This window comes from Artemia franciscana, chromosome 21 (assembly GCF_032884065.1).
Source record: "Artemia franciscana chromosome 21, ASM3288406v1, whole genome shotgun sequence".
Classification (NCBI taxonomy): domain Eukaryota; kingdom Metazoa; phylum Arthropoda; class Branchiopoda; order Anostraca; family Artemiidae; genus Artemia; species Artemia franciscana.
Genome location: NC_088883.1, coordinates 8,887,182 through 8,899,594, shown reverse-complemented (window position 1 = coordinate 8,899,594; position 12,413 = coordinate 8,887,182). Strand labels below are relative to the sequence as shown.

Below are 12,413 nucleotides of genomic sequence, written 5' to 3'. Positions count from 1 at the left end.
TTTGATTTTCTTCGCTAATTCAGTCATAAAAATCAATTTTAGCTTAAATTTCTTTTTTGAGCAATTTTTGCTTTTCAAATTTTCTTCCTCTTTTTCACTTCCTAAAATATTCTCCTTTTTATAAATTTTATATCCATTTAATTCCCCCCAAAAACGCAAGATCCCGAAACCAGTCAGTTTCAAACTGTTCATGGTAACGAACAGTAAGTAAGGGACGACCCGGCTCAATAGTCACCGGAACTCTAAAAAACGGAATTTTGATGCCAGTAGACATATCAAAAGAATTGAAATTTTATGCTGATTTCAAATATATAAGTTTCATTAAGTTTAGTCTTACCCATAAACTTTACGGACCTGAGAAAATTTGCCATATTTTTGAAAAAGGGGGAAAAACTCCCTAAAAGCCATAGAATCTTAATAAAAAATACACCATCAGATTCAACATATCAGAGAACTCTATTGTAGTGGTTTCAAGCTTCTATCTGCAAAAATGTGGAATTTTGTATTTTTGGCCAGCAGGAAGATCACGGATGCGTGTTTGTTTGTTTTTGTTTGTTTTTTTTTTCTCAGGGGTGATCGTATTGACCTAGAATATCGCGAGAGGGCTGACTCGAACGGAAATTAAAAGCTCTAGTGCCCTATGTCAGAGACCAAAAAGATTAGAGGGCAACTAGGCCCCCTCTCCCACCCATTTTTCCCCAAAATTGTCTAATTAAAATTTTAAGATAGCCATTTGCTAATCGTAGTTGAAAGGCCAAATAACTATGCCTTTAGATATAAAATTACCCCCTCACCCCACAGCCCCAGGGGAAAGGTCTTTAAGTTATAAAAATTGCCCGTTGTTCACGCAAAGTATTTGTTATTAGGAAGCACACATACGTTTTAAGGTGGGAAGACGAATTTTTTACTGTGTTTTTTTCCATGGGGAGGGAAATCTCCAGGGGGCGAGATTGTCAAAGGAAATTATACACTGGGTGAATTTGCCAGAATTCCTATACATGTTTTTTTAAAATATTTCTTGCTTTCTCTTTTCCGTTTCAATTTTACCCGTAGAGATATTAAACGTAATTGTCCTGAGTAAATTTTCATTGGAATTGAATTTTCTAGAGGATATATCCCTGGGAAGTGAATTTCTTCGTGGAGATGGGGCCAGGATTCCTGGGACTATTTAAAAAATTATCAGAAATTAAATAAAAAACAAGTTTTTTCAACTGAAAGTAAGGAGCAATATTAAAACATAAAGCGAACAGAAATCATCACGTATATGAAGGGGGTTGCCTCCTCCTCAACACCTCGCTCAACATTAAGATTAAGTTTGAATTTTGTCCCAATTCTTTAAGAACAATTTCTGAAACACTATGTTTTTTTTAATTGGAACAATAAGTAGCTTTTTTCAAAAGTACCAAAAAACTTTAGCGCAAAGAGCGAGGTGTCGAGGAGGAGGCGAACCCCTTCGTATACGTAATAATTTCTGTTGGTTTTAATATTGCTCCTTACTTCCAGTTGAAAAAACTGTTGTTTTTTTTTATTTAATCATAGGCAGCACAATAGCACTGCCTAAATAAAGAGAGATGTGGGCACAATGTATTTTTTTCTCCTTCTTCTTTTTTTAGACCAAGGCACTTCGTATCAAAGGAGTTGTCGTATAAACTTCGAAAATGGCTCATTTAATTGGAAATTGAAAGAACTAGTGCCCTTTTTAATAGTTGAAAGTGATTGGAGGGCAACTAACCCCCTCGCACGCCCACCATTTCCCCAAACAGATTCAATCAAAATTTTGAGACAGCCATTTTGTTCAACGTAGTTTAAAGATGTGTAAATTATTCTTTGAGGATGACAGCCCCCCGCAGCCCTTAGGGCAAGGGTCACAAGCTATATTTTCCCAAACATATCTAATCAAAATTTTGAGATAGCCATTTTGTTCAACGTAATTAAAAGATTCGGAAATTTTGTCTTTAAGAAGGATACCCCCCCCCCAAGCCTTCAGGGCAAGGGTTATAAGCTATGACCTGGGGGCATATAAGGTATACATAGAAAGGGTGATCGTAATAACTCAAGAATGGGCTCATTTGATTGGAAATCAGATGTTCTGGTGGCCTTTTTAAGATTCAGAGTGATCGGAGGGTGGATACCCCCCTTCCACACCTCGTATTTTCCCGAAATGTATCTGATAGAAACTTTGAGATGGTCACTTGTTATCATAGAAACTTCAAAAAGAGCTCATTCAATTGGAAATTGAAAGGGATAGTGCCCTTTTTAATAGTCGAAAGTGATTGGAGGGAACTACACCCACCCACCCACCTTCCCCAAACACATTCAGCAAAATTTTGAGGTAGCCATTTTGTTCAACGTAGTTGAACGGTCTGGAAATTATGCCCTTGAGGATGAAAACCTCCCTACAGCCCTCAGTGCAAGGGTTGTAAGTTATGCCCTGGGTGTATATAAGGTATATATAGACAAGATGATCATATAAACTTTAGAGGCGCTCATTGGATTGGTAATCAGAAGTTCTAGTGTTCTTTTTAAGATTCAGAGTGATAGGAGGGTAGATACCCTCCACGCCTCGTATTTTCCCGAAATATATGCAATAAAGTTTTTTAAATGGCCATTTTTCATCGTAAAAACTTCGAAAACAGCTCATTCAATTGGAAATTGAAAGTGCCAGTGCCCTTTTTAATAGTCGAAAGTGATTTGAGGGAAACTAACCCCCTTCCTACGGCCACCATTTCCTCAAATATATCCAATAACAATTTTGAGATAGCCATTTGGTTCCACGTAATTGAAAAATCCGGAAATTATGTCTTTGATTATGACAACCCCCACACAGCTCTCAGGGCAAGAGTTGTGAGTTATGCTCTGGTGGCGTATAAGGTACATATCAAAAGGATGATCGTATAAACCTCAGAGGGGGATTATTGAATTCGTAATCAGAAGTTTTAGTGCCCTTTTTGAGATTCAGATTGATCGAAGGGTGAATACCCCCCTCCCCTACACCTCGTATTTTCTCGAAATGTATCTGATAGAAATTTTGAGATAGCCATTTCTTGTCGTAGAAACTTCGAAAACAACTCATTCGATTGGAAATTGAAAGGACCACCGCCGTTTTTAATATTCAAAAGTTATTGGAGGGCAACTAACCCCCCTCCCGCGCCCACCATTTCCCCAGACACATCCAATCAAAATTTTGAGATAGTCGTTTTGTTCAACGCAATTGAAAAGACCGTAAATTATGTCTTTGAGGATGACAAACCCCTCCCCTCCCCAGCCCTAAGGGCAAGGTATGTTATGCCCTGGGGGCCATAAGGCATATTTATAAGGTATATAATTTTGAAAACCGCCATACCTTCGCAAGCCCAGAGCATAATTTGCACTTTACTGAAAAAAAAGGCTGTGGATTGTCAGTTTAGTATATACATGCTAATATATATTCCTCAAAGTCCTAATAATTTTTCTTATATTAAAATTTTAAAGGTTCAGATATTTTAAACTTATTTTGTTTATTAAATAACACAATAAATGACCGAGTCAAATTCAAAACGAGCAAAAAGTAACATTAGTAGGGCTGATAGCTCCCATGCCTTCTCAAGACCAGAACATAATTTGCACTTTACTGAAAACAAAATACATTGAAAATGTTTCCACTTTATTTTTACTGGTTTAAAATGTTTCTACTAGATATATGAAGGGGGAAGTCCTCCCCTTGTACTCCAATTACAACAAGAGGGTCTGGTGCCCTTCTTAAGAGTAACAAGAGATTGGAGGGCAAGCAGCCCTTCTCTCAAGCCCATTCATTTTCCAAGCGCATCCAACCAAAATTTTGATACATCCATTTGGTGCAGCATAGTAGAAAGGTCCAGCAACTATGTCTTTAAGGATATTAGGCATGTCAATCCCCCATAACTATGCAATTGGCCCATTATGCTTTAAAATAAATCTAAAGGGATTGCGTTTATGGTTGCTAATAAGTTGCTCAGCAATATATCGAGAACGACTGGCGGTGTTAAGTTGAAACTTTTGGGAATTCTATTAGTACTATTTCTGCTCTTACAATTTAAAGAGATAAAAAGAGTGTAAGTGTATCCAGGTTGTAAGAGAGCATAGATATTTCTATGCTCTCTTTGAGCATAGATTTTTTGAGCATAGAAGATTTTTCTATGCTTTTCTGTGCTCACGGAAAAATAAGAGCATTATTTTTTCCGTGAAAAGACTGTTATGTCTTATTTTTTAGGTTTTTTCAGAAGCTATAGAATTAAATTAAAAAATACTGTATGTGTCAGGATTAAAAATTGTTGAAAAGTTTCTCCAACATACAGATAGCAACCCATACTATGGATTCTTATTGAAGATCACTGAAAAGATGTACAATATTATTTTTTCCGTGAAAAGATTATGTCAATAAAAAACGAGCAGAAATTTATTTTAAAAAATTTTTCCACAAAACAAGTTTTTCAAAGAAAATTAAAATAAAAAGAAAAGTAAGTAAAATTGACGTGAGTAGGGCTGATTACCCATATACTTTCTCAAGACCAGAACACAATTTGCGCTTTAGTGAAAAAAAAAAACAAAAACAAATGACCATGGATTGTCAGTTTTCCTTTTCTTCCTTAAGGTTTTGATAATTTTCCATTTATGAAAGTAAGAAAGGTGAAAACATTTCAAACTTATTTTGTTTTCAGCAAAGCGCAAATTGTGTTCAGGTCTTGAGAAGGCACAGGGGTTATCAGGCCGTTAATTTTTGTTCGTTTTGAGTTTGACTCGGCTATTTATTTTAATTTCTGTTTATTTTGAGTTTCATTTATTTATTGATAGTAATTAATGATAGTTTTACGCTTGGAAGATTATTTGAATTTATTTCTGTTCATTCTTGCCTTAACGGAGCTCTTTACTTTTCTTTGAAAAACTTGTCTTGTGGAAAAAGCTTTTAAAATTAACTTTAGATAGAGTGCACGAATTTCTTGCACTTGAAATGCCACGTTGGAATTTCATGGACTTTACACTCTCCTTTTTAATTGCCTTCCGCAACTTTAAACGTATTCTTTCTATTTACGTTATTCTTTCTATATTATAGCACCTATCCACACCTTTCTATTTTCCAAAAGGATTTTTTTATTTATTTTATATTCATTTCATTCCCTAAAATTTCTGGAATCCCCAAAATGCTTTTTTTTTCTAGATAAAGTGCACAAATTTCCTGCTCAAGAAATGCCACGATGGAATTTCACGGACTTTATGCACTCCTTCATGATTGTCTTCCGCGTGCTTTGTGGAGAATGGATCGAGTCCATGTGGGACTGTATGCTCGTCGGAGACTCAACTTGTGTACCATTCTTTTTAGCAACTGTTGTCATTGGAAACCTTGTGGTAAGTTTTTCAACCACTCTCGAGAGCTTAGGCTATAAGAGTCAGCTTTAAAGTCAGTTTGACTAAAAAATTCACATATGCACTTTTGAACCATCATAATTTACTAGGAAGCAGAATTATTGCACTGGGTGGATAAGTTATCCAATAAAAAACTAGATTCCTACCAAACTTTTCTTCTAATTTTTATTGTGTTTTCATATTATATCCATCTGGAGGGTTTTTTCTTGCTTCTAGGTTTCAGGCCTGGAGTTTCGATTTGTTATAGTTTAAAAGATTTACCAAATTAAAATTGACCATAGATCGAAATTTTAATTTTGCTACCCTGTCTTTACCATAATCTACTACACGAACATCATATCTACAGGATAATAGCTATATCATTCAGCTAATATGGGAAGCATTTTCTGTTCAAGAGAGTGGGATATTGACTTCAGTTTGACCGAGGAATCTGCCTAGCCCTTTTTGAACCACTACTGTCAAACAGATGGTAGAGGGATCCCAGATGGTAGATGGCAGATGGAGTGACCTTAAACAGATTTCCATGGTGTCCGTATAATTATTACTAATTATTTTGTTATATTTTCTTGCTATTTCCCATTTTTATGATTTTTTTTCAGGCTACGGGTCTGGGGTCTCAAAAATTTTCAGGTTCTTTACAACTATTCCCAGAATTTATTTAATTATTTTTAATTTTAGAAATTAGATATATTGACCCAAGTTGACCTAACTGTAGAGCTTTTTGAGTTTAAGAGAGCGGCCCATAACCTTCTCCGTGACCATGATAACCTCTCTAAACTTCCGCAATAAAGTCAGAAGCAATGTAGTCAGAAGCAATGGATGGTTGGGTCACCTTAATATTTTTTTGTTCTTATATTATTTTCCCATTGTTACGGGCTATAACGAAGTATAAGAGAACGGGCTATAACCTTCTGCGTGACCATGATAACCTCTCTAAACTTACGCAATAAAGTCAGAAGCAATGGATGGTTTAGTCACCTTAATATTTTTTTTTATTCTTATATTATTTTCCCATTCTTACGGGCTTTTTGTCACTTCGGGGCTTCAGGCCATGGGCCTTTTATCATAATTTTCATAGATTGAACAATTCAATCAATCAGCATTTAGTGTGTGTTTAACAGAATGGGCAACGAGCCTCAGCTTGACCAATGAATTCCTACAATAGGAATTCTATATAATAGGAATTTATTATTATATAATAAATATAATATAATAGGCCTATTTTGAGCTATAGCAATCAAGAAAGTAGCATGGGAAGTCAGTTTGGTGGGCGAGTACGGGGTGCAAATACAAGTTTTCCTAATTAGCTTTTTGTTTTTTCGTATTATTCGTCAATTTTCTTTTCTTTTTTTTTTAACTTACAATCTTGGGGCCACAGCATTTCCAGCTGCTTTATAGTTCTTGGCCTAATATATTTAATTTTTCATGACTTTGAAAGGTTTAATAAATAAGGATCAGTTGCAGGTCTATTCTTTCAACTTCTTCAGGCTTAGTCTGATGGTGTGGTGTGGCAAGAAATAAATTTTATTTTACCTATTTTGTAGCTCAAAGATTTTCCAAAATGATGAACAATGAAAAATATGAGGGTTAGTAACTGTGATTAAAAGTTAGTGCTAACGAGCTGTAATTAAAGAGCGAGCCGTAGCAATAGCAACCAGAACTCTAAAAAAAAGGGAATTTGAAAATAATATTTGTAAGATCTCCATTATATGATGATTCCAGTTATGTTAAATTTATCAAGCTTAAGTGGATCCATCACAAGCTATTAATTGAAGTAAATTCTCGTAATTTCTGAGCGAGTGAGAAATTTTTGATGCCCAAGAACATCAAATTAATGCTTCTCTCCTTTAAAGCCCCGTCTAAACTTGTGTAACAAGGGTCATAATGGCTCTGAAACTCAGGCAGCTTATTTTACCTTGTCTTAATTCATGTCTAAGACGTCTAGAAGAGACCAAGCCTCACTCTCCTTCTGAATCAATAGCCAGTGCGAGCCCGTAAATGCATACTGCTTTAATACAAATATAAAGAAAGAATAGTATAATATGAATATGAATAGTACATTAAAGGATAGTATATTTTTAATAGTATACTATTTATAACTATTTATCTTTAATATATACTATTATATCTTTTTAGAATAGTATATTTTTAGAGTGTTATAATATGAATAGTATACTACCTTAAAGTTATTCGCGCTATTTGCCTTGCTGACGCTAGTGCCCAATGTTTACCATATTCCCTAATTAGGGCGCGCAACTGACATCTTACAGAAATGTATATAATTTTTCAAGATCAAACAGTTCGTTACCACGAACTGTAAGTAAGAAGGGATCCGGCTCAATAGTAACTGAAACTCTAAAACACGTAATTTTGATACCAATAGATATATAAAAATAATTGGCTTATAAGGATGATGTCAAATATATAACTTTCATTAAGTTTAGTCTTACCCATTAAGTGCTACGAGCCTGAGAAAATTTGTCTAATTTTCAAACAAAAGGGGAAAAAACCTCTAAAAGTCATAAAATCGAAGAACACCGTCAGATTCGGTGTCACTCTCCTAAATGGGGAGCTTGCCTAAACCTGCAAAAATATGGAATTTTGTATTTTGCCAGTAGAAAGATCGCGGATGCGTGTTTACTTTATTTTTTGTCCAGGGATGATCGTATTGACCCACTGGTTCTAGAATATCGTGAAGGGGCTCATTCAAACATAAATCAGAAGTTCTAGTACCTATTTTAAGTAACCAAAAAGATTGGAGGGCAACTAGCTCCCCCCCCCCCCTTGTTCCAATTCTTTAAGAACAACTCCTGAAACATAAGGGTTGTTTAATTAGAACCAAAAAAACTTTTTTAGAAGTACTAAGAAACTTTACTGTAAAGAGCGAGTTGGTGAGGAGGGAGCTATCTCCTTCATATATGTAATAATTTCTGTTCTCTTTAAGTTTCAATTTTGCCTCTTACTTTCAACTGAAAAAGCGTGTTTTTGTGGGTTTTTTTTTTTTAATATCAAAGTAGAATTGACCAATTTGTGCTTACTTCTTACAGGTTTTGAATCTCTTTCTTGCTTTGCTGCTCAGCAGTTTTGACTAATTTGTGCTTGCTTCTTATAGGTTTTGAATCTCTTTCTGGCGTTGCTGCTCAGCAGTTTTGGTGCATCCAACTTATCTGCACCAGCCCCGGATAATGAAACCAACAAAATTGCCGAGGCTTTCAACAGGATTGCTCGATTCAAACGATGGGTCAAGAATTCAATACTTCGGTTTTTTCGTTTAATACGAGCAAAACTGACAAATCAGATCTCAGATCAGCGCGCGGAAGGTGAGAGGCCGTCCGTCAGTTGGAACCAAGGTTCATATCCTTTTTGCGTTGCTGAATAGACTACTCAACCCCCCTCCCCTATAAATAATTTTATCATAGAAAGTAGTTGAAAATAGTTTTCCTTTTTACAATTTTCTTTTATGATTTCAGCAAAATAGTTGTAAAGCAACGTTCAGCGGCCCCCGCATTATTAATTTTACTCCAAATTTTTTACGCCGAAAAAAATATTTCTTATGTGAATATACGCAAAAATTCAAAACTAGATGGACGATTTTATTTACAAATAAAGGAGAACTAGCCTACTTTTTTTATTTAATTTTTTATACAATAATGCCAAAGTACTCTTCATTAAAAATTGCCTTAAAAGTACCCTAAAGTATCCCCATTGTCGGTTCTACCCTAAATGATGGTTGAAAACCTCTTCCTGCCTTTTTACTCAAAAGTATTAATTGGATGAATATTTTTTTCAATTCAGGACCACTCTATGTTGGTTTAAAATAATATTTTACAACAATAGCAATAACTTAGGCTTTTCACGGCCCCTGTACTATAAAATTTATGTCATGGAGGGGGGGCTAGAGTAAATATCTTCTTTAGGCTTATAAAAAGTTCTTTTACATCTTTTGTTTTCCAAAAGACCAAGGGGTTTAAATCTTTTTTTACGAATAAGTCAGACCAAGGTCATGTCTATTTTTACTTGGATTTTAACAGAATACTGGTAATTTTGACTTTAAGTGACCATTGTACTTTCAATGTCAAGCCAAATCATAGGGTAAAAACGCCAAGAAAAATTATTCTTGTGTAATTTTATGTAAAAAATTAATTGATTTATTTTTTGTGCAAGATGTATATCAGCCACAAATTGAAAAATGAAATAAGAAAACCAAAAAAAATGAAGCTTGTAACCTTCAAGAACGACAGGCATCATCAACATCATCATAAAATTAATAAGCTAGTGAGCCTACAATTTGATTTTAGTAGTGATGTATGGGTAGCCTGTATCAGAACTTGGCTTAGCAAAATACAACTTCAATCAGCACACACCAAATAACACTATTACAAAAGAGTTCCCACTCTCTGCCATATTGTGTATATCTCGGAAAGCAATTTTTCCACAATGTGTGACATACTTCCATCATCTCTTTCTAATGTAATTGATACACCTTGGAAAACATGTGGCACACCTTTGCTATGCAGGGCACATGCCATATGGTGTGTAGGATTTTTCTGAAGTAGGCTACCTTTCATTATTGCATAAAAAAGCAATTACCTAGTTTAGCAATTAACTAGGCCTTGGCTAGGCCGTAAGTCAATCGCATAATTTTATAAGTAAATCTTATCATTCCTAATTTCTGGAGAGACAAGCCCCGCCTTTTTCTAAACCTGCATTTTCAAAAACTGATTGGTTTTAAAGCTTTTTGTATTCTAAAAAATAGAATTCCTTGGCTCTTCTGTGTGAAATTTTTAGCCAATAAAACTTTATCTCTCTTGTATATGATTACTTTAGGCTTTAAATAATAATGTTAAACAGCTTTGGCCTCTTAATGCAACATGTTGTAATGAAATCACCAGGTATTGACCTCAGTTTTAATGAACATAGACTTATCCAGCTTTTCTCTAGTATATTGCCACCTATAGGTTTTAAATCTAAATGTTAAGTGGCACAAACAGCTACATAAAGCAATTAAATTCCCGGTTAATGAAACCAATTTAAATTAACATGAAGATAATAATCTTTTCCTTCTGTAAATGGTAACTCTAAGGATTAAATAGTAATTTAAAGTGGCACCAAGAATTATATGATGCAAGAAATAAACGAGTAATGACACCAATTTTTGATTAACATAAACTTAACCGTTTTTTCTTTGTTGTATATGTTACCTTATGCATTATTTTACATTTATTAATCAAGAACATTCGTTCTTGATTAACGAAGTTAATAATCTTTTCCTTCTGTAAATGCTCACTCTAGGGATTAATTACTAATTTAAACCGGCACCAAGAACAACATAGTGCAAGAAAATAAACAAGTAATGACATCAATTTTCGATTAACATAAACTTAACCGTATATTCTCTGTTGTACATGTTACTCTAGGTTTTATTTTGTATAACAAAAAATAAATTCCCGGTTAATGAAACCAATTTAAATTAAATTGAAGTTAGTAAGCTTTCTCTTCTGTAAATGGTAATTCTACGGATTAGATACTAATTTAAAGTAGCACCATGAACTACATGGTGCAAGGAAATAAACAAGTAATGGCATCAATTTTCGATTACCATAAACTTAACCGTATTTTCTTTGTTGTATATATTACTCTAGGCTTTATTTTATATAAAAAAATGAATTCCCGGTTAATGAAACCAATTTAAATTAAGTTGAAGTTAATAACCTTTCCCTTCTGTAAATGGTAACTTTACGGATTAGATACTTATTTAAAGTGGCACCATGAACTACATGGTGCAAGAAAATAAACAAGTAATGACAACAATTTTCGATTAAAATAAACTTTACCGTCTTTTCTTTGGTGTATATATTACTCTAGGCTTTATTTTATATAAAACAAAATAAATTCCCGGTTAATGAAAACAATTTAAATTAAGTTGAAGTTAATAACCTTTCCCTTCTGTAAATGGTAACTGTACGAATTAAATACTAATTTAAAGTGGCACCAAGAACTACATGGTGCAAGAAAATAAACAAGTAATGACATCAATTTTCGATTAACATAAACTTAACCGTATTTTCTCTGTTGTATATGTTACTCTAGGCTTTATTTTGTATAAAAAAAATAAATTCCCGGTTAATGAAACCAATTTAAATTAGGTTGAAGTTAATAAGCTTTCCCTTCTGCAAATGGTAACTCTACAAATTAAATACTAATTTAAAGTAGCACCAAGAACTACATGGTGCAAGATAATAAACAAGTAATGACATCAATTTTCGATTAACATAAACTTAACCGTATTTTCTCTGTTGTATATGTTACTCTAGGCTTTATTTTGTATAAAAAAATAAATTCCCGGTTAATGAAATCAATTTAAATTAGTTTGAAGTTAATAAGCTTTCCCTTCTGTAAATGGTAACTCTACAAATTAAATACTAATTTAACGTGGCACCAAGAACTACATGGTGCAAGATAATAAACAAGTAATGACATCAATTTTCGATTAACATAAACTTAACCGTATTTTCTCTGTTGTATATGTTACTCTAGGCTTTATTTTGTATAAAAAAATAAATTCCCGGTTAATGAAACCAATTTAAATTAGGTTGAAGTTAATAAGCTTTCCCTTCTGTAAATGGTAACTCTACAAATTAAATACTAATTTAAAGTGGCACCAAGAACTACATGGTGCAAGAAAATAAACAAGTAATGACATCAATTTTCGATTAACATAAACTTAACCGTATTTTCTCTGTTGTATATGTAACTCTAGGCTTTATTTTGTATAAAAAAATAAATTCCCGGTTAATGAAACCAATTTAAATTTGGTTGAAGTTAATAAGCTTTCCCTTCTGTAAATGGTAACTCTACAAATTAAATACTAATTTAAAGTGGCACCAAGAGCTACATGGTGCAAGATAATAAATAAGTTCTGACATCAATTTTCGATTAACATAAACTTAACCGTATTTTCTCTGTTGTATTTGTTACTCTAGGCTTTATTTTGTATAAAAAAATAAATTCCCGGTTAATGAAACCAATTTAAA

The 12,413-nt window shown here is 33.7% G+C and overlaps 1 protein-coding gene across 11 annotated transcripts in view; it reads left to right on the top strand.

Annotated features, from left to right (window-relative positions):
- The window catches only part of LOC136041019 (sodium channel protein para-like), a 592,014-nt gene that overhangs the window by 219,445 nt on the left and 360,156 nt on the right, over positions 1-12,413 (top strand). For 9 of the 11 annotated variants that reach the window (XM_065725536.1, XM_065725532.1, XM_065725534.1 and 6 more), the window contains exons 19-20: positions 5,174-5,361; positions 8,492-8,729. In XM_065725536.1, coding sequence (XP_065581608.1) covers positions 5,174-5,361; positions 8,492-8,729 — 426 coding nt within the window. The remainder of the gene's footprint in view (positions 1-5,173; positions 5,362-8,491; positions 8,730-12,413) is intronic. The other 2 variants (XM_065725533.1, XM_065725530.1) reach the window with 1 other exon arrangement.